Genomic DNA, 22,537 nt, shown 5'->3' with positions numbered 1-22,537 from the left:
AGGGCTTGTCAGTGTTTAACGTGGGGTATGTAATTAAAAACCTCAACATTCGACATTATTAAAGAGGATAGACAGGAGTTAGACTCAAGGTCAGTCGCTTACAAGATGTCAAGCGGGATTTTAACCAAATCTTGTCTACACGATGTATCTTAGATGATCCGGTTTCATTTTTTTTAACCAACTGAGTTACGAGGTGACAGTATACTTCAGTGGGGTAGATCTATAAAATCGGCACCACAAAGGTAAAAACGCAAGCATAGTGTAGCCTCCCAAGAAACACGCATTTTTACTCATATGAATGGCATATTTTGTATCTGAAAGGAACTCATAAAAATAAGACAAATATCTAGGCTAAATGAGAACCTATCTACTTTATAACAAGGATGAAGGCTACCCAGACTCCTCCCGTTACAGTAACAATGACACTCGCTCAGTGTTACCGTCAGGACAAAAATACTTGTGCTACGGTCCTGTGTGAACATAGTACTACAGAAAACACAGTTAAATACACCGAGCACTTGGCTCAGCTTCAGTAGTAGCGGCCCGCTCTCTTCAGTAGCACACACACGGATCACAGAGATCGCGGCCACTGAGCGGAACCCAAGCTGGCTGTATGTGGGGCGCCCAGTTATAATAGACTATTAACGAGGATGTGTATCAGTGTAAGCAGATTCACGAATAACATAACAGATAACGGACATCCATTTAAAACAAATTATTATGGCTGAGCTGTCAAGTGATACAAAGAGGAGGCAGTTTCTGTGTATTTAGTCGTTTATGTTATGTTTGATTACCACTTGTTCTGTTCTTTATTGATACGCTGATTTAAATGACGGATCAGAGACTTATTGGTGTTGACTTAAATACAGGCTGATTGGTCGTGTGTTGATACTGTGTCTTAAGTTATTCTACCAAGAATGATATTGTGATTAACTTCATGTTCTCAGAAGACTTAATGTCGAGACTGAATTTCGTGGATTACTTTTCCTTTATATTTGCATCTCCTTTAAAATATATCCTAAAGCGTTGAAGTGATTGTATTGGGAGTCTGTTGTTTACATAGTCAAGGCGTCATTCGTTACTTTTACGTATAGCTGTGCACGTGTCGGATTTGTACCGATTCCAAAAGAACAGTTAGGGACAGGAAGACTCAAACTAACTTCTCGATCTGACACAATGGATGTTACAATGATACATACGGTTGGATGTTTCCTTAAAACACGGAATATTCTTCTATCGTGGATATGTTTGTGTATTATGGCAGGTAAGTAAACTTCTTATTTCATTGTAGGTACAGTAAACTTCTTATTTCATTGTAGGTACAGTAAACCCTTTTCGTTTATAGTTATACTGATCGACATGTGTTGTAACGTTACACCGGGTAAGTCTGTCAGGTGAGATATAAATAGTTACATTTAATCAAAACATCGTTTAACATACTACCGTAGTTAAACCCGAATAAAGAATGAATACATTATTGACAAGATTAGGAGAACACACGCACCAGTGTGACGCAAATGGAATACATATGAAAAGAGGAGAATCTCTGTCATATGATAAGGGGATACGAAGAACGGGCTCCGACATTTACTCTGTCGGGGTAGCCAGTGTTAAACAGACATACATACACGCGTCAAGTTTAATAAATCACTGAGGATAAAAACTAATCCATATTTCTTTTTAAAGGGAGTAATAAACTTGCTGCTGTCGAGATAATGCCGTCAACATATGTATTTGTTTTGTCGGCCGAATATCTATACCTACGCATTTGGCAGGAAATTGTTATATACCTGCACTGGACAATTTGTTTTTATAACATTGTCTTTCTTTAAGAATTACTTCCACTTGTTGTACTGTAATCCATATATAAATACATGTGTAATCACAATGTGTAAACAAACCTACAGGGTACATTAGGGGTTCATTGGGTATATATATGTTTGGTTTGCACACTTGTTTAGAATCTCGTGTGGAATATGTCAAAGCAGCTATAGAAACGGTAGTCAGTGTCACTACATACCTATTTTAGGAATAACGAGATAAACTCGTCACAGAGATAAAGAGAAGCTGAATTCAATTTATCGTTCAATGAAGAGATTTGGCGTCCCAGTGTGTGTATTTTACGACGTTGTCGTCTGGATCCTCGTCAACAAGTCCATGAACATATCGACAGCGCAATTCATTGTCAGGAAACCACCCCGCGTGTAAATGATATAAAAGTTCCACATAAACGTTTCATTGATTTAAGTTAATATTTTATGATTAAAAAAAACACGCTTAATCTCAATATTAAGAACATCAATGACTTTTTAATTTGCAGTACACAATTTACGCTGGGAACTCTTGTAATATATTTCGCATAAATACAAAAAATAGTGTTCACACACTATTTTTTCAAAGTGGCATATATTCCCATAATGCTTTACTACCAGATAACGACTTTCATGTGATACTTGACGATAATAGGCTCACAGCTGGTCATTGGAACCACTAAATTTTACTTCTAATAGCGAAACATGCCACCTCATTTTTATCAAGTAATTTGTACAATTGTCTTAAAAAATGTGTAATCACAAAGACAGGAATGATTAGGCAAATTGTCGACATTGTGCACGTTATTCCTTGACTGATAGATAGTTATTTTATAGAACATGTGTTCATATCTGAACATGTGTTCAATTGACATCGGTAGGATAATTACTGCAAAGTTATGACTACTTTGTCATTAGCGGTTGATGTAGAACAGTGTCTCGAGAGACACAAGTGTACCACCCGGACAGCGATGATACAGAGTGGTTATCTCAATGAATGCTTCTAATTAAACGTGTAGTGTACATCCTCTGCTAAGTTATATATCACGAGTGGTCAGGTGATAGACTACTAAAGTTAAAGGTACCATCTTATCAACGTCAAACGTGGAGCTTTAATAATATCGAGGTTTCCACCGTCACAAGATCATTTGATCTTTTTATACACACAAGTGCATAATGGCTTACCATATGCTTATATGACCTTAGTTTGCCCTACGTATTGATAAAATCAATGGCTGGGATAGTTTATTTTTGTTTAATGTCCTATTAACAGCCAGGGTCATTTAAGGACGTGCAAGGTTTTGGAGGGTGAGGAAAACCGGAGTACCCGGAGAAAAACCACCGGCCTACGGTCAGTACCTGGCAACTGTCCCACGTAGGTTTCGAACTCGCAACCCAGAGGTGGAGGGCTAGTGTTAAGTGTCGGGACACCTTAACCACTCGGTCGCAGCGGCCCCTGAAAAAAATACATAACGTTAATTTGTTTATATCCAAACATCGTCCAATCGTGTGGCTTCGTCAAGTGGGCTCAGCTATCCTAGGGACGTACATGTAGCAGGGAAAACCCAACAAATGTCTATACATTTTTATAACATCAAATAATTTAATGATAATTGAAATGTGATTGTTTTAGTGTATTAAATGTTAATTTTAATGAGATTGTTTTAGTGTATTAAATGATAATTTAAATAAGATTGTTTTAGTGTATTAAATGATAATTTAAATGAAATTGTTTTAGTGTATTAAATGATAATTGAAATGAGATTGTTTTAGTGTAGTAAATGATCATTTAAATGAGATTGTTTTAGTGTATTAAATGATAATTTAAATGAGATTGTTTTAGTGTAGTAAATGATAATTTAAATGAGATTGTTTTAGTGTATTAAATGATAATTTAAATAAGATTGTTTTAGTGTATTAAATGATAATTTAAATGATATTGTTTTAGTGTATTAAATGTTAATTTTAATGAGATTGTTTTAGTGTATTAAATGATAATTTAAATGAGATTGTTTTAGTGTATTAAATGATAATTTAAATGAGATTGTTTTAGTGTATTAAATGTTAATTTTAATGAGATTGTTTTAGTGTATTAAATGATAATTTTAATGAGATTGTTTTAGTGTATTAAATGTTAATGTAGATCGTCGTCAGCTGACATCCGGTACAAAACTGAATAAGTTCAGATTATATAAATTTATTCTACGTCTACATGTATGAATGACCAGTACCAATGGCAGGTCAGCATCCTCGGGATATACACCCTTTTACTTATATGGGTCAGAGAATTGTATGTCTAAACATTGATGTGCAATCAGTAATATTTGATAGACGAATGGTAAAATGAACTAGCTTATGACTCTATGTGTATAAATGTCGATTGTATACACTTCTTGACATCAGATGCATTTTGTTAGTAATAAATAAAGACTATAATTATATACAAAATATACACCTACATTATATGAAAAGCAGGCTATTGGACTGTGGAGTGTTGAAATATGTATGAATTACACATATTCAGTCACATTCCTATTTCCCTGGTGATGGACAGCGTTAAGATTCCTTTGTCCTTTTTTGTGTCGCGTCGGTTTTGTCTCCTGAGCTAATAACAATCCAATGAAGATTATACAAAGGTTGATAGGGGACACTGCGCTAACACAAGTTTGATTGATTTGGATTCTTCTCTCTTACGCGCGAACAGGTCCTCAGCATACCTTCATAACATACATGTAACGAGTTCGTTTATAACTAAACAGCTTGTGCACTCAGTAATGACGTAATCCAATACTTTATCCATAAAAACAATTTAATGTCATTAAAAGAACTCATACAGCACGTAATGTCAATACAATGTATGGATATAAAACTCAATTTAAAACATAACCGCCATAAGCGGACACGCTTATAAGAAGACCGATAACTGCTATTGCTATTGCTATTATAGTTTTGTTCTATATCCCATGACTAGACGTATGACTGTTCTATAACCCTTGACTAGAGGTACAACTCTGTTCTATAACCCTTGACTAGAGGTATGACTCTGTTCTATAACCCTTGACTAGAGGTACAACTCTGTTCTATAACCCTTGACTAGAGGTATGACTCTGTTCTATAACCCATGACTAGAGGTACAACTCTGTTCTATAACCGATGACTAGTGATGTGGTTTTGTTCTATAACCGACGACTAGAGATTTGATTTTGTTCTATAACCGATGACTAGAGATGTGGTTTTGTTCCATAATCGATGACTAGAGATGTGGTTTTGTTCTATAACCTATGACTAGAGATGTGGTGTTGTTCTATAACCGATGACTAGAGGTAAGACTCTGTTCTGTAACCTATGACTAGAGATGTGGTTTTGTTCTATAACCGATGACTAGAGATGTGGTTTTGTTCTATAACCGATGACTAGAGGTAAGACTCTGTTCTATAACTCTTGACTAACGGTATCCCGCTGTTCTGTAAATCATACATTTTGTAACGACCAGTATGGCATCGTTCTATAACCCTTGACTAAACGTACCCATGACTAGAGGTATGGTTTTGTGCTATAACCCATGACTATCGGTAAGACTCTGTTCTATCACCGATGATTATATGTATGACTCTGTTCTATAACCCGTAACTAGAGGTATGCTGTTCTATATGCCATGACTAGATGTATGACTGTTCTTTATCCCATGACTAGGGTATGACGCTGTTCTGTAAATCATGACCAGAAGTATGACACTGTTCTGTAAATCATGACTAGAGGTATAACGCTGTTCTATATGCCATGACTAGAGGTATAACGCTGTTCGGTAAATCATGACCAGAAGTATGACGCTGTTCTGTAAATCATGACTAGAGGTATGACGCTGTTCTGTAAATCATGACCAGAAGTATGACGCTGTTCTGTAAATCATGACTAGAGTTATGGATTTGCTCTGTCAGTCATAACTAAAGTTATGTCTCTGTTCTATAACCCATGCCTGACTGTATGGTTTTGTTTGTAATTTTTTTATATCGGTATGACTCTGTTATGTATGTCATAACTTCCGGTACAACTTCCGGTATAATTTTCGTAATCAATCAGCACTACTATATTTGTTTCAAGGGATTGTTCTATAACCCTTGACTAGAGGTACGACTCTGTTATATAACCCTTGACTAGAGGTACGACTCTGTTCTATAAACCTTGACTAGAGGTACAACTCTGTTCTATAACCCTTGACTAGAGGTACAACTCTGTTCTATAACCCTTGACTAAGGTACAACTCTGTTCTATAACCCTTGACTAGAGGTACGACTCTGTTATATAACCCTTGACTAGAGGTACGACTCTGTTCTATAAACCTTGACTAGAGGTACAACTCTGTTCTATAACCCTTGACTAGAGGTACGACTCTGTTCTATAACCCTTGACTAGAGGTACGACTCTGTTCTATAACCCTTGACTAGAGGTACGACTCTGTTCTATAACCCTTGACTAGAGGTACGACTCTGTTCTATAACCCTTGACTAGATGTACGACTCTGTTCTATAACCCTTGACTAGAGGTACGACTCTGTTCTATAACCCTTGACTAGAGGTACGACTCTGTTCTATAACCCTTGACTAGAGGTACGACTCTGTTCTATAACCCTTGACTAGAGGTACGACTCTGTTCTATAACCCTTGACTAGAGGTACGACTCTGTTCTATAACCCTTGACTAGAGGTATGACTCTGTTCTATAACCGATGACTAAAAGTACAACTCTGTTCTGTAACCGATGACTAGAGATGTGGTTTTGTTCTATAACCGATGACTAGAGACGTGATTTTGTTCTATAACCGATGACTAGAGATGTGGTTTTGTTCTATAATCGATGACTAGAGATGTGGTTTTGTTCTATAACCGATGACTAGAGGTATGACTCTGTTCTGTAACCTATGACTAGAGATGTGGTTTTGTTCTATAACCGATGACTAGAGATGTGGTTTTGTTCTATAACCGATGACTAGAGGTATGACTCTGTTCTGTAACCGATGACTAGAGATGTGGTTTTGTTCCATAACCGATGACTAGAGATTTGGTTTTGTTCTATAAACGATGACTAGAGATGTGGTTTTGTTCTATAACCGATGACTAGAGGTAAGACTCTGTTCTATCACCGATGATTATATGTATGACTCTGTTCTATAACCCGTAACTAGAGGTATGCTGTTCTATATGCCATGACTAGATGTATGACGCTGTTCTTTATCCCATGACTAGAGGTATGACGCTGTTCTTTATCCCATGACTAGAGGTAATACTCTGTTCTTTATCCCATGACTAGAGGTAATACTCTGTTCTTTATCCCATGACTAGAGATGTGGTTTTGTTCTATAACCGACGACTAGAGATGTGATTTTGTTCTATAACCGATGACTAGAGATGTGGTTTTGTTCTATAATCGATGACTAGAGATGTGGTTTTGTTCTATAACCTATGACTAGAGATGTGGTGTTGTTCTATAACCGATGACTAGAGGTAAGACTCTGTTCTGTAACCTATGACTAGAGATGTGGTTTTGTTCTATAACCGATGACTAGAGATGTGGTTTTGTTCTATAACCGATGACTAGAGGTAAGACTCTGTTCTATAACTCTTGACTAACGGTATCCCGCTGTTCTGTAAATCATACATTTTGTAACGACCAGTATGGCATCGTTCTATAACCCTTGACTAAACGTACCCATGACTAGAGGTATGGTTTTGTGCTATAACCCATGACTATCGGTAAGACTCTGTTCTATCACCGATGATTATATGTATGACTCTGTTCTATAACCCGTAACTAGAGGTATGCTGTTCTATATGCCATGACTAGATGTATGACTGTTCTTTATCCCATGACTAGGGTATGACGCTGTTCTGTAAATCATGACCAGAAGTATGACACTGTTCTGTAAATCATGACTAGAGGTATAACGCTGTTCTATATGCCATGACTAGAGGTATAACGCTGTTCGGTAAATCATGACCAGAAGTATGACGCTGTTCTGTAAATCATGACCAGAAGTATAACGCTGTTCGGTAAATCATGACCAGAAGTATGACGCTGTTCTGTAAATCATGACTAGAGGTATGGATTTGCTCTGTTAGTCATAACTAAAGTTATGTCTCTGTTCTATTACCCATGCCTGACTGTATGGTTTTGTTTGTAATTTTTATATCGGTATGACTCTGTTATGTATGTCATAACTTCCGGTACAACTTCCGGTATAATTTTCATAATCAATCATCACTACTATATTTGTTTCAAGGGATTGTTCTATAACCCTTGACTAGAGGTACGACTCTGTTATATAACCCTTGACTAGAGGTACGACTCTGTTCTATAAACCTTGACTAGAGGTACAACTCTGTTCTATAACCCTTGACTAGAGGTACAACTCTGTTCTATAACCCTTGACTAAGGTACAACTCTGTTCTATAACCCTTGACTAGAGGTACGACTCTGTTATATAACCCTTGACTAGAGGTACGACTCTGTTCTATAAACCTTGACTAGAGGTACAACTCTGTTCTATAACCCTTGACTAGAGGTACGACTCTGTTCTATAACCCTTGACTAGAGGTACGACTCTGTTCTATAACCCTTGACTAGAGGTACGACTCTGTTCTATAACCCTTGACTAGAGGTACGACTCTGTTCTATAACCCTTGACTAGATGTACGACTCTGTTCTATAACCCTTGACTAGAGGTACGACTCTGTTCTATAACCCTTGACTAGAGGTACGACTCTGTTCTATAACCCTTGACTAGAGGTACGACTCTGTTCTATAACCCTTGACTAGAGGTACGACTCTGTTCTATAACCCTTGACTAGAGGTACGACTCTGTTCTATAACCCTTGACTAGAGGTATGACTCTGTTCTATAACCGATGACTAAAAGTACAACTCTGTTCTGTAACCGATGACTAGAGATGTGGTTTTGTTCTATAACCGATGACTAGAGACGTGATTTTGTTCTATAACCGATGACTAGAGATGTGGTTTTGTTCTATAATCGATGACTAGAGATGTGGTTTTGTTCTATAACCGATGACTAGAGGTATGACTCTGTTCTGTAACCTATGACTAGAGATGTGGTTTTGTTCTATAACCGATGACTAGAGATGTGGTTTTGTTCTATAACCGATGACTAGAGGTATGACTCTGTTCTGTAACCGATGACTAGAGATGTGGTTTTGTTCCATAACCGATGACTAGAGATGTGGTTTTGTTCTATAAACGATGACTAGAGATGTGGTTTTGTTCTATAACCGATGACTAGAGGTAAGACTCTGTTCTATAACTCTTGACTAACGGTATCCCGCTGTTCTGTAAATCATATACATTTTGTAACGACCAGTATGGCATCGTTCTATAACCCTTGACTAAACGTACCCATGACTAGAGGTAAGACTCTGTTCTATCACCGATGATTATATGTATGACTCTGTTCTATAACCCGTAACTAGAGGTATGCTGTTCTATATGCCATGACTAGATGTATGACGCTGTTCTTTATCCCATGACTAGAGGTATGACGCTGTTCTTTATCCCATGACTAGAGGTAATACTCTGTTCTTTATCCCATGACTAGAGGTAATACTCTGTTCTTTATCCCATGACTAGAGATGTGGTTTTGTTCTATAACCGACGACTAGAGATGTGATTTTGTTCTATAACCGATGACTAGAGATGTGGTTTTGTTCTATAATCGATGACTAGAGATGTGGTTTTGTTCTATAACCTATGACTAGAGATGTGGTGTTGTTCTATAACCGATGACTAGAGGTAAGACTCTGTTCTGTAACCTATGACTAGAGATGTGGTTTTGTTCTATAACCGATGACTAGAGATGTGGTTTTGTTCTATAACCGATGACTAGAGGTAAGACTCTGTTCTATAACTCTTGACTAACGGTATCCCGCTGTTCTGTAAATCATACATTTTGTAACGACCAGTATGGCATCGTTCTATAACCCTTGACTAAACGTACCCATGACTAGAGGTATGGTTTTGTGCTATAACCCATGACTATCGGTAAGACTCTGTTCTATCACCGATGATTATATGTATGACTCTGTTCTATAACCCGTAACTAGAGGTATGCTGTTCTATATGCCATGACTAGATGTATGACTGTTCTTTATCCCATGACTAGGGTATGACGCTGTTCTGTAAATCATGACCAGAAGTATGACACTGTTCTGTAAATCATGACTAGAGGTATAACGCTGTTCTATATGCCATGACTAGAGGTATAACGCTGTTCGGTAAATCATGACCAGAAGTATGACGCTGTTCTGTAAATCATGACCAGAAGTATAACGCTGTTCGGTAAATCATGACCAGAAGTATGACGCTGTTCTGTAAATCATGACTAGAGGTATGGATTTGCTCTGTTAGTCATAACTAAAGTTATGTCTCTGTTCTATTACCCATGCCTGACTGTATGGTTTTGTTTGTAATTTTTATATCGGTATGACTCTGTTATGTATGTCATAACTTCCGGTACAACTTCCGGTATAATTTTCATAATCAATCATCACTACTATATTTGTTTCAAGGGATTGTTCTATAACCCTTGACTAGAGGTACGACTCTGTTATATAACCCTTGACTAGAGGTACGACTCTGTTCTATAAACCTTGACTAGAGGTACAACTCTGTTCTATAACCCTTGACTAGAGGTACAACTCTGTTCTATAACCCTTGACTAAGGTACAACTCTGTTCTATAACCCTTGACTAGAGGTACGACTCTGTTATATAACCCTTGACTAGAGGTACGACTCTGTTCTATAAACCTTGACTAGAGGTACAACTCTGTTCTATAACCCTTGACTAGAGGTACGACTCTGTTCTATAACCCTTGACTAGAGGTACGACTCTGTTCTATAACCCTTGACTAGAGGTACGACTCTGTTCTATAACCCTTGACTAGAGGTACGACTCTGTTCTATAACCCTTGACTAGAGGTACGACTCTGTTCTATAACCCTTGACTAGAGGTACGACTCTGTTCTATAACCCTTGACTAGAGGTACGACTCTGTTCTATAACCCTTGACTAGAGGTACGACTCTGTTCTATAACCCTTGACTAGAGGTACGACTCTGTTCTATAACCCTTGACTAGAGGTATGACTCTGTTCTATAACCGATGACTAAAGTACAACTCTGTTCTGTAACCGATGACTAGAGATGTGGTTTTGTTCTATAACCGATGACTAGAGACGTGATTTTGTTCTATAACCGATGACTAGAGATGTGGTTTTGTTCTATAATCGATGACTAGAGATGTGGTTTTGTTCTATAACCGATGACTAGAGGTATGACTCTGTTCTGTAACCTATGACTAGAGATGTGGTTTTGTTCTATAACCGATGACTAGAGATGTGGTTTTGTTCTATAACCGATGACTAGAGGTATGACTCTGTTCTGTAACCGATGACTAGAGATGTGGTTTTGTTCCATAACCGATGACTAGAGATGTGGTTTTGTTCTATAAACGATGACTAGAGATGTGGTTTTGTTCTATAACCGATGACTAGAGGTAAGACTCTGTTCTATAACTCTTGACTAACGGTATCCCGCTGTTCTGTAAATCATATACATTTTGTAACGACCAGTATGGCATCGTTCTATAACCCTTGACTAAACGTACCCATGACTAGAGGTAAGACTCTGTTCTATCACCGATGATTATATGTATGACTCTGTTCTATAACCCGTAACTAGAGGTATGCTGTTCTATATGCCATGACTAGATGTATGACGCTGTTCTTTATCCCATGACTAGAGGTATGACGCTGTTCTTTATCCCATGACTAGAGGTAATACTCTGTTCTTTATCCCATGACTAGAGGTAATACTCTGTTCTTTATCCCATGACTAGAGGTAATACTCTGTTCTTTATCCCATGACTAGAGGTAAGACTCTGTTCTGTATCCCATGACTAGAGGTATGGATTTGCTCTGTTAGTAATAACTAAAGTTATGTCTCTGTTCTATAACCCATGCCTGACTGTATGGTTTTGTTTGTAATTTTTTTTATATCGGTATGACTCTGTTATGTATGTCATAACTTCCGGTACAACTTCCGGTATAATTTTCGTAATTAATCATCACTACTATATTTGTTTCAAGGGATTGATTGAACACTCATCATAACAACAAAAGATTATAACCTATTTTCAGCTTCCATTTTGTTCTCAGCACTTTCGATTATTTTACAATTTGAGGATAGCGTGACAAAAATCTCTATACAACAATACACAATTGTACATATGGTATGCGAGTTCGAGATTATCAGAGTACATGCTGGGGTGATCGCAACACGTTTTTTGCGTTTGTAACCAGGGAATCAAATCCCAAATCATACCTTTGCCAGTCTAGCTGCCTTTGACATCAATTCCTTTAGGCTACAAATCCTGCATCCTCTAAAAGGACAAACGTATATACTGGTTATTTCTCTCTTTGTCAATGATACATCAACTACAATGTACAACGGACAGTTAAGAGCACAGGAGCAGCGTAAGATCGCTATAGTACAACAATTATATTGTAGCGGTGTTCGCTAGATTGTAATTACCCTCGTGTCCTTATGTTGTATGCGTCGTTAGTGTGATATTTCACACTGATTCTGTTAGGTAAATGCAGAACAGGATATTTGAATATATTATGGCGCCTTCTGCCATGCTATGAAACCCGATTGCCTTTTTAGCTATGCTGTGAGTAAACATGTAATAGATACAGGTTGGGATATACTCCACCAGTTCCTGTTCGCATTTTAAAATCATAAAGCCGTGTTATCAGATCAGTAGGGGAGAACAGGAGTAGCGAAACGACGTAATGGTGTAACGATGTACAAAGTAATATAACGTTGTCACACATTTACGGGTAGGGGTTCAAGTTACCTGCCAAAGATAACCATTAACTGTCAAGGCAGACGGACTGGTTCCCCTGGAGTATATAGGCCACATGACGTACTCGCAGTAACCGTTACAAATTCGAGTTAATAAAACAATTGGGTAAAGGTGTCGTATTTATATCGGTTCCGTGCTCTCTGGAGACGCATATACATACATATTATATAACTTGCACTTTTGTTTGAATATATATATATATATACGGCAGGATTTACTCAATACCTCCGGTAGTTAGGCCAGCGTGATGAACGACCTCGCTTGCCCATTATATTTCAGTATATTTACATTCCGAGTGTTGATTCTTTATATGTTTGACCACAGAAACACTATGAATACAATTAAGCATTGAACTGTTACCAAATGGTAGTATACAGTCGATGTGAATACAATTTGGGTGACAGATAAATAGAATGTCGCCCGTCGTATTCATATCGACTGTATACTACCATTTGGTAACAGTTCAATGCTTATATTTACATTCATATTTTTTATTTACTGTAGCTTAAGACGCGTTTAAATTTGCCGCTTCCCCTATCACTGACGTCATCAGGTTCAAATACCGGAACAGCCGAAACATCCAGAAGGATTAATATAGTCCCTCATATCGTTATTAATAGCAAACACATACAAATGGTTTTGCACAAATTTGGCCGTATTTTCTATTTCATATACGTTTGTAGATATCGTCAAATTATTCACAATTGCATAATTTTTGGTTGTTTAAAATCCAGGCCGTTTTTCGGCTATACGGTTAACATTTAGAAGGTATGCGGCTTTGGACGGGTATTGCAAATTACAGACTCGATTCTTCGGAAATACTTAAGTTTCTATCGACTGGATTTACGTTATTTTCAGAAGAATATCCGTTTTTAAATTCTAAATAAAAGTCGTCTTGACAGTAGGTGAAAACGATTTCAAAGATATTTCGTTCGAAACAGATTCAAGTCTAACCAGTCGCATCTTAGCAGACGATTTTCAACTTCACAGTGGCTCGATTTTGTAAGGTACAGTAGGCCTTTAACATCAGTGAATAACCACAAAACTAAAATCCAATATACATACACAAACGGAAACCATGTCGATGCTCCCGATTTTTTACAAGATTTTTATTTTATTTTTCTATAAATACTTTACTTTTAATGTTGTCGTGTCCTACATTTCTGAAAATTCGGAAAACGAGCCCCTGTGAGTGTGACGACATTGACAATTTGATAATTATTAGATCAATAACGGCGCTCATAGTTATTTTATGTTGACCACATTTTGTTTTAATTATAAAATATTACTCTCATAACTTGTGAAGTTGCTTTATTTTTTGTGTTGTGGATGATAAATGCTACCATTCGAAATCTCTCCAGGCCGAAAGTAGCTGGCGGCCATTGTTTTGACCTGCAACATCTGGGGCTGTATTCCTACTCTGACCGAATCACTGTAAATTGTAGTATACAGTCTCATGAATACAATTTGGTTTACTAACGACATATAGGCAAATGCAACACAGAATGTAAATATTACAGTGTGAATGCATCATTTCACGTGCTGATTTTCCACACACTACAACAGACAAATATCAATACGCCTGAAAAAATAGTCCCCGTTTCATTTCCGTAAATTGTGTTTTCTTTGCCTGAAACAATTTTATGTAAGAAGTTATATCGTATTTGATGTTATTTGATGTCATTTTTAATGAAAAGCAAAAAGAAATTTTTTAAAATGTTCTTTATGTTCGCACTCTAATGCCAACGCGCACCTATGGGTATGTAGATAGCTACTGCTTTTCTAGCCGCAACAATAACGAGAAAAAATCCTTCAGTTTCTATACAAATGCAAGTTATAAAAATAAGAGTCATTTTCAATTTTCTCTAGGTTTTCACTTTGTCAAATATAGTATTTGCACATGGACTTGCAGGAGTGATATCAATACCTAACATTCACCTGTTGTCGTTCCCCAAAGTGATACCAACTGATACCTAACATTCACCTGTAGTCGTTCCCCAAAGTGATACCAACTGATACCTAACACACACCTGTAGTCGTTCCCCAAAGTGATACCAACTGATACCTAACACACACCTGTAGTCGTTCCCCAAAGTGATACCGACCGATACCTAACATTCACCCGTAGTATATACTGATACCTAACATTCACCTGTAGTATATACCGATACCTAACATTCACCTGTAGTATATACCGATACCTAACATTCACCTGTAGTATATACCGATACCTAACATTCACCTGTAGTATATACCGATACCTAACATTCACCTGTAGTATATACCGATACCTAACATTCACCTGTAGTATATACCGATACCTAACATTGACCTGTAGTATATACCGATACCTAACATTCACCTGTAGTATATACCGATACCTAACATTCACCTGTAGTATATACCGATACCTAACATTCACCTGTAGTATATACCGATACCTAACAGTCACCTGTAGTATATACCGATACCTAACATTCACCTGTAGTATATACCGATACCTAACATTCACCTGTAGTATATACTGATACCTAACATTCACCTGTAGTATATACCGATACCTAACATTCACCTGTAGTATATACCGATACCTAACAGTCACCTGTAGTATATACCGATACCTAACATTCACCTGTAGTATATACCGATACCTAACATTCACCTGTAGTATACACCTGTAGTATACCGATACCTAACATTCAACTGTAGTATATACCGATACCTTACATTCACCTGTAGTATATACCAATACCTTACATTCACCTGTAGTATATACCGATACCTTACATTCACCTGTAGTATATACCAATACCTTACATTCACCTGTAGTATATACCGATACCTTACATTCACCTGTAGTATATACCGATACCTAACATTCACCTGTAGTATATACCAATACCGTACATTCACCTGTAGTATATATTGATACCTAACATTCACCTGTAGTATATACCGATACCTAACATTCACCTGTAGTATATACCGATACCTAACATTCACGTGTAGTATATACCGATACCTAACATTCACCTGTAGTATATACCGATACCTAACATTCACCTGTAGTATATACTGATACCTAACATTCACCTGTAGTATATACCGATACCTAACATTCACCTGTAGTATATACTGATACCTAACATTCACCTGTAGTATATACTGATACATGTACCTAACATTCACCTGTAGTATACACCTGTAGTATATACCGATACCTAACATTCACCTGTAGTATATACCGATACCTAACATTCACCTGTAGTATATACCGATACCTAACATTCACCTGTAGTATATACCGATACCTAACATTCACCTGTAGTATATTCCGATACATAACATTCACCTGTAGTATATACCAATACCTTACATTCATCTGTAGTATATACCGATACCTTACATTCACCTGTAGTATACACCTGTAGTATATACCGATACCTAACATTGACCTGTAGTATATACCGATACCTAACATTGACCTGTAGTATATACCGATACCTAGCATTCACCTGTAGTATATACCGATACCTAACATTGACCTGTAGTATATAACGATACCTAACATTGACCTGTAGTATATACCGATACCTAACATTCACCTGTAGTATATACCGATACCTAACATTGACCTGTAGTATATACCGATACCTAACATTCACCTGTAGTATATACCGATACCTTACATTCAACTGTAGTATATACCGATACCTTACATTCACCTGTAGTATATACCAATACCTTACATTCACCTGTAGTATATACCGATACCTTACATTCACCTGTAGTATATACCAATACCTTACATTCACCTGTAGTATATACCGATACCTTACATTCACCTGTAGTATATACCGATACCTAACATTCACCTGTAGTATATACCAATACCTTACATTCACCTGTAGTATATATTGATACCTAACATTCACCTGTAGTATATACCGATACCTAACATTCACCTGTAGTATATACCGATACCTAACATTCACCTGTAGTATATACCGATACCTTACATTCATCTGTAGTATATACCGATACCTAACATTCACCTGTAGTATATACTGATACCTAACATTCACCTGTAGTATATACCGATACCTAACATTCACCTGTAGTATATACTGATACCTTACATTCACCTGTAGTATATACCAATACCTTACATTCACCTGTAGTATATACCGATACCTTACATTCACCTGTAGTATATACCGATACCTAACATTCACCTGTAGTATATACCAATACCGTACATTCACCTGTAGTATATATTGATACCTAACATTCACCTGTAGTATATACCGATACCTAACATTCACCTGTAGTATATACCGATACCTAACATTCACCTGTAGTATATACCGATACCTAACATTCACCTGTAGTATATACCGATACCTAACATTCACCTGTAGTATATACTGATACCTAACATTCACCTGTAGTATATACTGATACATGTACCTAACATTCACCTGTAGTATACACCTGTAGTATATACCGATACCTAACATTCACCTGTAGTATATACCGATACCTAACATTCACCTGTAGTATATACCGATACCTAACATTCACCTGTAGTATATACCGATACCTAACATTCACCTGTAGTATATACCGATACATAACATTCACCTGTAGTATATACCAATACCTTACATTCATCTGTAGTATATACCGATACCTTACATTCACCTGTAGTATACACCTGTAGTATATACCGATACCTAACATTGACCTGTAGTATATACCGATACCTAACATTGACCTGTAGTATATACCGATACCTAGCATTCACCTGTAGTATATACCGATACCTAACATTGACCTGTAGTATATACCGATACCTAACATTCACCTGTAGTATACACCTGTAGTATATACCGATACCTAACATTCAACTGTAGTATATACCGATACCTTACATTCACCTGTAGTATATACCAATACCTTACATTCACCTGAAGTATATACCGATACCTTACATTCACCTGTAGTATATACCAATACCTTACATTCACCTGTAGTATATACCGATACCTTACATTCACCTGTAGTATATACCGATACCTAACATTCACCTGTAGTATATACCAATACCGTACATTCACCTGTAGTATATATTGATACCTAACATTCACCTGTAGTATATACCGATACCTAACATTCACCTGTAGTATATACCGATACCTAACATTCACGTGTAGTATATACCGATACCTAACATTCACCTGTAGTATACACCTGTAGTATATACCGATACCTAACATTCAACTGTAGTATATACCGATACCTTACATTCACCTGTAGTATATACCAATACCTTACATTCACCTGAAGTATATACCGATACCTTACATTCACCTGTAGTATATACCAATACCTTACATTCACCTGTAGTATATACCGATACCTTACATTCACCTGTAGTATATACCGATACCTAACATTCACCTGTAGTATATACCAATACCGTACATTCACCTGTAGTATATATTGATACCTAACATTCACCTGTAGTATATACCGATACCTAACATTCACCTGTAGTATATACCGATACCTAACATTCACCTGTAGTATATACCGATACCTAACATTCACCTGTAGTATATACCGATACCTAACATTCACCTGTAGTATATACTGATACCTAACATTCACCTGTAGTATATACTGATACATGTACCTAACATTCACCTGTAGTATACACCTGTAGTATATACCGATACCTAACATTCACCTGTAGTATATACCGATACCTAACATTCACCTGTAGTATATACCGATACCTAACATTCACCTGTAGTATATACCGATACCTAACATTCACCTGTAGTATATACCGATACCTAACATTCACCTGTAGTATATACCAATACCTTACATTCATCTGTAGTATATACCGATACCTTACATTCACCTGTAGTATACACCTGTAGTATATACCGATACCTAACATTGACCTGTAGTATATACCGATACCTAACATTGACCTGTAGTATATACCGATACCTAGCATTCACCTGTAGTATATACCGATACCTAACATTGACCTGTAGTATATACCGATACCTAACATTCACCTGTAGTATACACCTGTAGTATATACCGATACCTAACATTCAACTGTAGTATATACCGATACCTTACATTCACCTGTAGTATATACCAATACCTTACATTCACCTGAAGTATATACCGATACCTTACATTCACCTGTAGTATATACCAATACCTTACATTCACCTGTAGTATATACCGATACCTTACATTCACCTGTAGTATATACCGATACCTAACATTCACCTGTAGTATATACCAATACCGTACATTCACCTGTAGTATATATTGATACCTAACATTCACCTGTAGTATATACCGATACCTAACATTCACCTGTAGTATATACCGATACCTAACATTCACGTGTAGTATATACCGATACCTAACATTCACCTGTAGTATATACCGATACCTAACATTCACCTGTAGTATATACTGATACCTAACATTCACCTGTAGTATATACTGATACATGTACCTAACATTCACCTGTAGTATACACCTGTAGTATATACCGATACCTAACATTCACCTGTAGTATATACCGATACCTAACATTCACCTGTAGTATATACCGATACCTAACATTCACCTGTAGTATATACCGATACCTTACATTCACCTGTAGTATATACCGATACATAACATTCACCTGTAGTATATACCAATACCTTACATTCATCTGTAGTATATACCGATACCTTACATTCACCTGTAGTATACACCTGTAGTATATACCGATACCTAACATTGACCTGTAGTATATACCGATACCTAACATTGACCTGTAGTATATACCGATACCTAGCATTCACCTGTAGTATATACCGATACCTAACATTGACCTGTAGTATATAACGATACCTAACATTGACTTGTAGTATATACCGATACCTAACATTGACCTGTAGTATATACCGATACCTAACATTGACCTGTAGTATATACCGATACCTAACATTCACCTGTAGTATATACCGATACCTTACATTCAACTGTAGTATATACCGATACCTTACATTCACCTGTAGTATATACCAATACCTTACATTCACCTGTAGTATATACCGATACCTTACATTCACCTGTAGTATATACCAATACCTTACATTCACCTGTAGTATATACCGATACCTTACATTCACCTGTAGTATATACCGATACCTAACATTCACCTGTAGTATATACCAATACCTTACATTCACCTGTAGTATATATTGATACCTAACATTCACCTGTAGTATATACCGATACCTAACATTCACCTGTAGTATATACCGATACCTAACATTCACCTGTAGTATATACCGATACCTTACATTCATCTGTAGTATATACCGATACCTAACATTCACCTGTAGTATATACTGATACCTAACATTCACCTGTAGTATATACCGATACCTAACATTCACCTGTAGTATATACCGATACCTAACATTCACCTGTAGTATACACCTGTAGTATATACCGATACCTAACATTCAACTGTAGTATATACCGATACCTTACATTCACCTGTAGTATATACCAATACCTTACATTCACCTGAAGTATATACCGATACCTTACATTCACCTGTAGTATATACCAATACCTTACATTCACCTGTAGTATATACCGATACCTTACATTCACCTGTAGTATATACCGATACCTAACATTCACCTGTAGTATATACCAATACCGTACATTCACCTGTAGTATATATTGATACCTAACATTCACCTGTAGTATATACCGATACCTAACATTCACCTGTAGTATATACCGATACCTAACATTCACCTGTAGTATATACCGATACCTAACATTCACCTGTAGTATATACCGATACCTAACATTCACCTGTAGTATATACTGATACCTAACATTCACCTGTAGTATATACTGATACATGTACCTAACATTCACCTGTAGTATACACCTGTAGTATATACCGATACCTAACATTCACCTGTAGTATATACCGATACCTAACATTCACCTGTAGTATATACCGATACCTAACATTCACCTGTAGTATATACCGATACCTAACATTCACCTGTAGTATATACCGATACATAACATTCACCTGTAGTATATACCAATACCTTACATTCATCTGTAGTATATACCGATACCTTACATTCACCTGTAGTATACACCTGTAGTATATACCGATACCTAACATTGACCTGTAGTATACCGATACCTAACATTCACCTGTAGTATATACCGATACCTAGCATTCACCTGTAGTATATACCGATACCTAACATTGACCTGTAGTATATAACGATACCTAACATTGACCTGTAGTATATACCGATACCTAACATTGACCTGTAGTATATACCGATACCTAACATTGACCTGTAGTATATACCGATACCTAACATTCACCTGTAGTATATACCGATACCTTACATTCAACTGTAGTATATACCGATACCTTACATTCACCTGTAGTATATACCAATACCTTACATTCACCTGTAGTATATACCGATACCTTACGTTCACCTGTAGTATATACCAATACCTTACATTCACCTGTAGTATATACCGATACCTTACATTCACCTGTAGTATATACCGATACCTAACATTCACCTGTAGTATATACCAATACCTTACATTCACCTGTAGTATATACCGATACCTAACATTCACCCATAGTATATACCGATACCTAACAGTCACCTGTAGTATATACCGATACCTAACATACACCTGTAGTATATACCGATACCTAACATTCACCCATAGTATATACCGATACCTAACAGTCACCTGTAGTATATACCGATACCTAACATTCACCTGTAGTATATACCGATACCTAACATTCACCTGTAGTATATACCGATACCTAACATTCATCTGTAGTATATACTGATACCTAACATTCACCTGTAGTATATACCGATACCTAACATTCACCTGTAGTATATACCGATACCTTACATTCATCTGTAGTATATACCGATACCTAACATTCACCTGTAGTATATACCGATACCTAACAAACATTCACCTGTAGTATATACCGATACCTAACATTCACCTGTAGTATATACCGATACCTAACATTCACCTGTAGTATATACCGATACCTAACATTCACCTGTAGTATATACCGATACATAACATTCACCTGTAGTATATACCGATACCTAACATTCACCTGTAGTATATACTGATAACTTATATTCACCCGTAGTCGTTCCGCATTAGTTTTACATATGCTGTCATCCGAACATGTAGATTTTGTATGTCTTTTAGATTAAGTGGTTTTATTCTGTTGTAGCAACTAAAACAAAATACATCGGCGTGATCGCCCTATAGATAGATGAAAGTGGGCAGGAAACAGTTATAGAAAAAAAAAAACAATTCAGAGTGAAGCCATGTACAGACACTAACGACACTTCATTGGGTTTGTTATACAAAAACATCATCTTATGTTTTTATCTTACCATGTGCGATTTAATTAGTGGTATATATTATACACTACGTTTGATGTGAGGTATGCTAATCTTGTTCATTATATATATATGTTATACCCTTTAAAACGAGACCAATTATATTTGTGTGTGTACATATATGTTATTAAGCCATGTTTTGCATTTCCTCCCTAAAACCGCATGGATAAACAGCATGGGGTGCAGTTATACCGGGTGATTCTGGTGTCAGTGGAAAAGTCAGGCTAATAATGAGGAAATCATGTGACTTAGGG

The 22,537-nt window shown here is 36.8% G+C and overlaps 1 protein-coding gene across 1 annotated transcript in view; it reads left to right on the top strand.

Moving 5' to 3' along the window:
- The first annotated feature begins 549 nt into the window (after positions 1-549).
- Positions 550-22,537, top strand: part of LOC117334487 (zwei Ig domain protein zig-8-like) — a 78,558-nt gene continuing 56,570 nt past the window's right edge. The window contains exon 1 of the mRNA XM_033894143.1: positions 550-1,264. Within this exon, the coding sequence (XP_033750034.1) occupies positions 1,177-1,264 (88 nt within the window). The 5' untranslated portion in view covers positions 550-1,176. The remainder of the gene's footprint in view (positions 1,265-22,537) is intronic.

This window comes from Pecten maximus, chromosome 9 (genome assembly GCF_902652985.1).
Source record: "Pecten maximus chromosome 9, xPecMax1.1, whole genome shotgun sequence".
NCBI classification, from domain to species: domain Eukaryota; kingdom Metazoa; phylum Mollusca; class Bivalvia; order Pectinida; family Pectinidae; genus Pecten; species Pecten maximus.
Note: the sequence above shows the minus strand (reverse complement) of the source record. Positions and strands in the feature narration are given on the sequence as shown.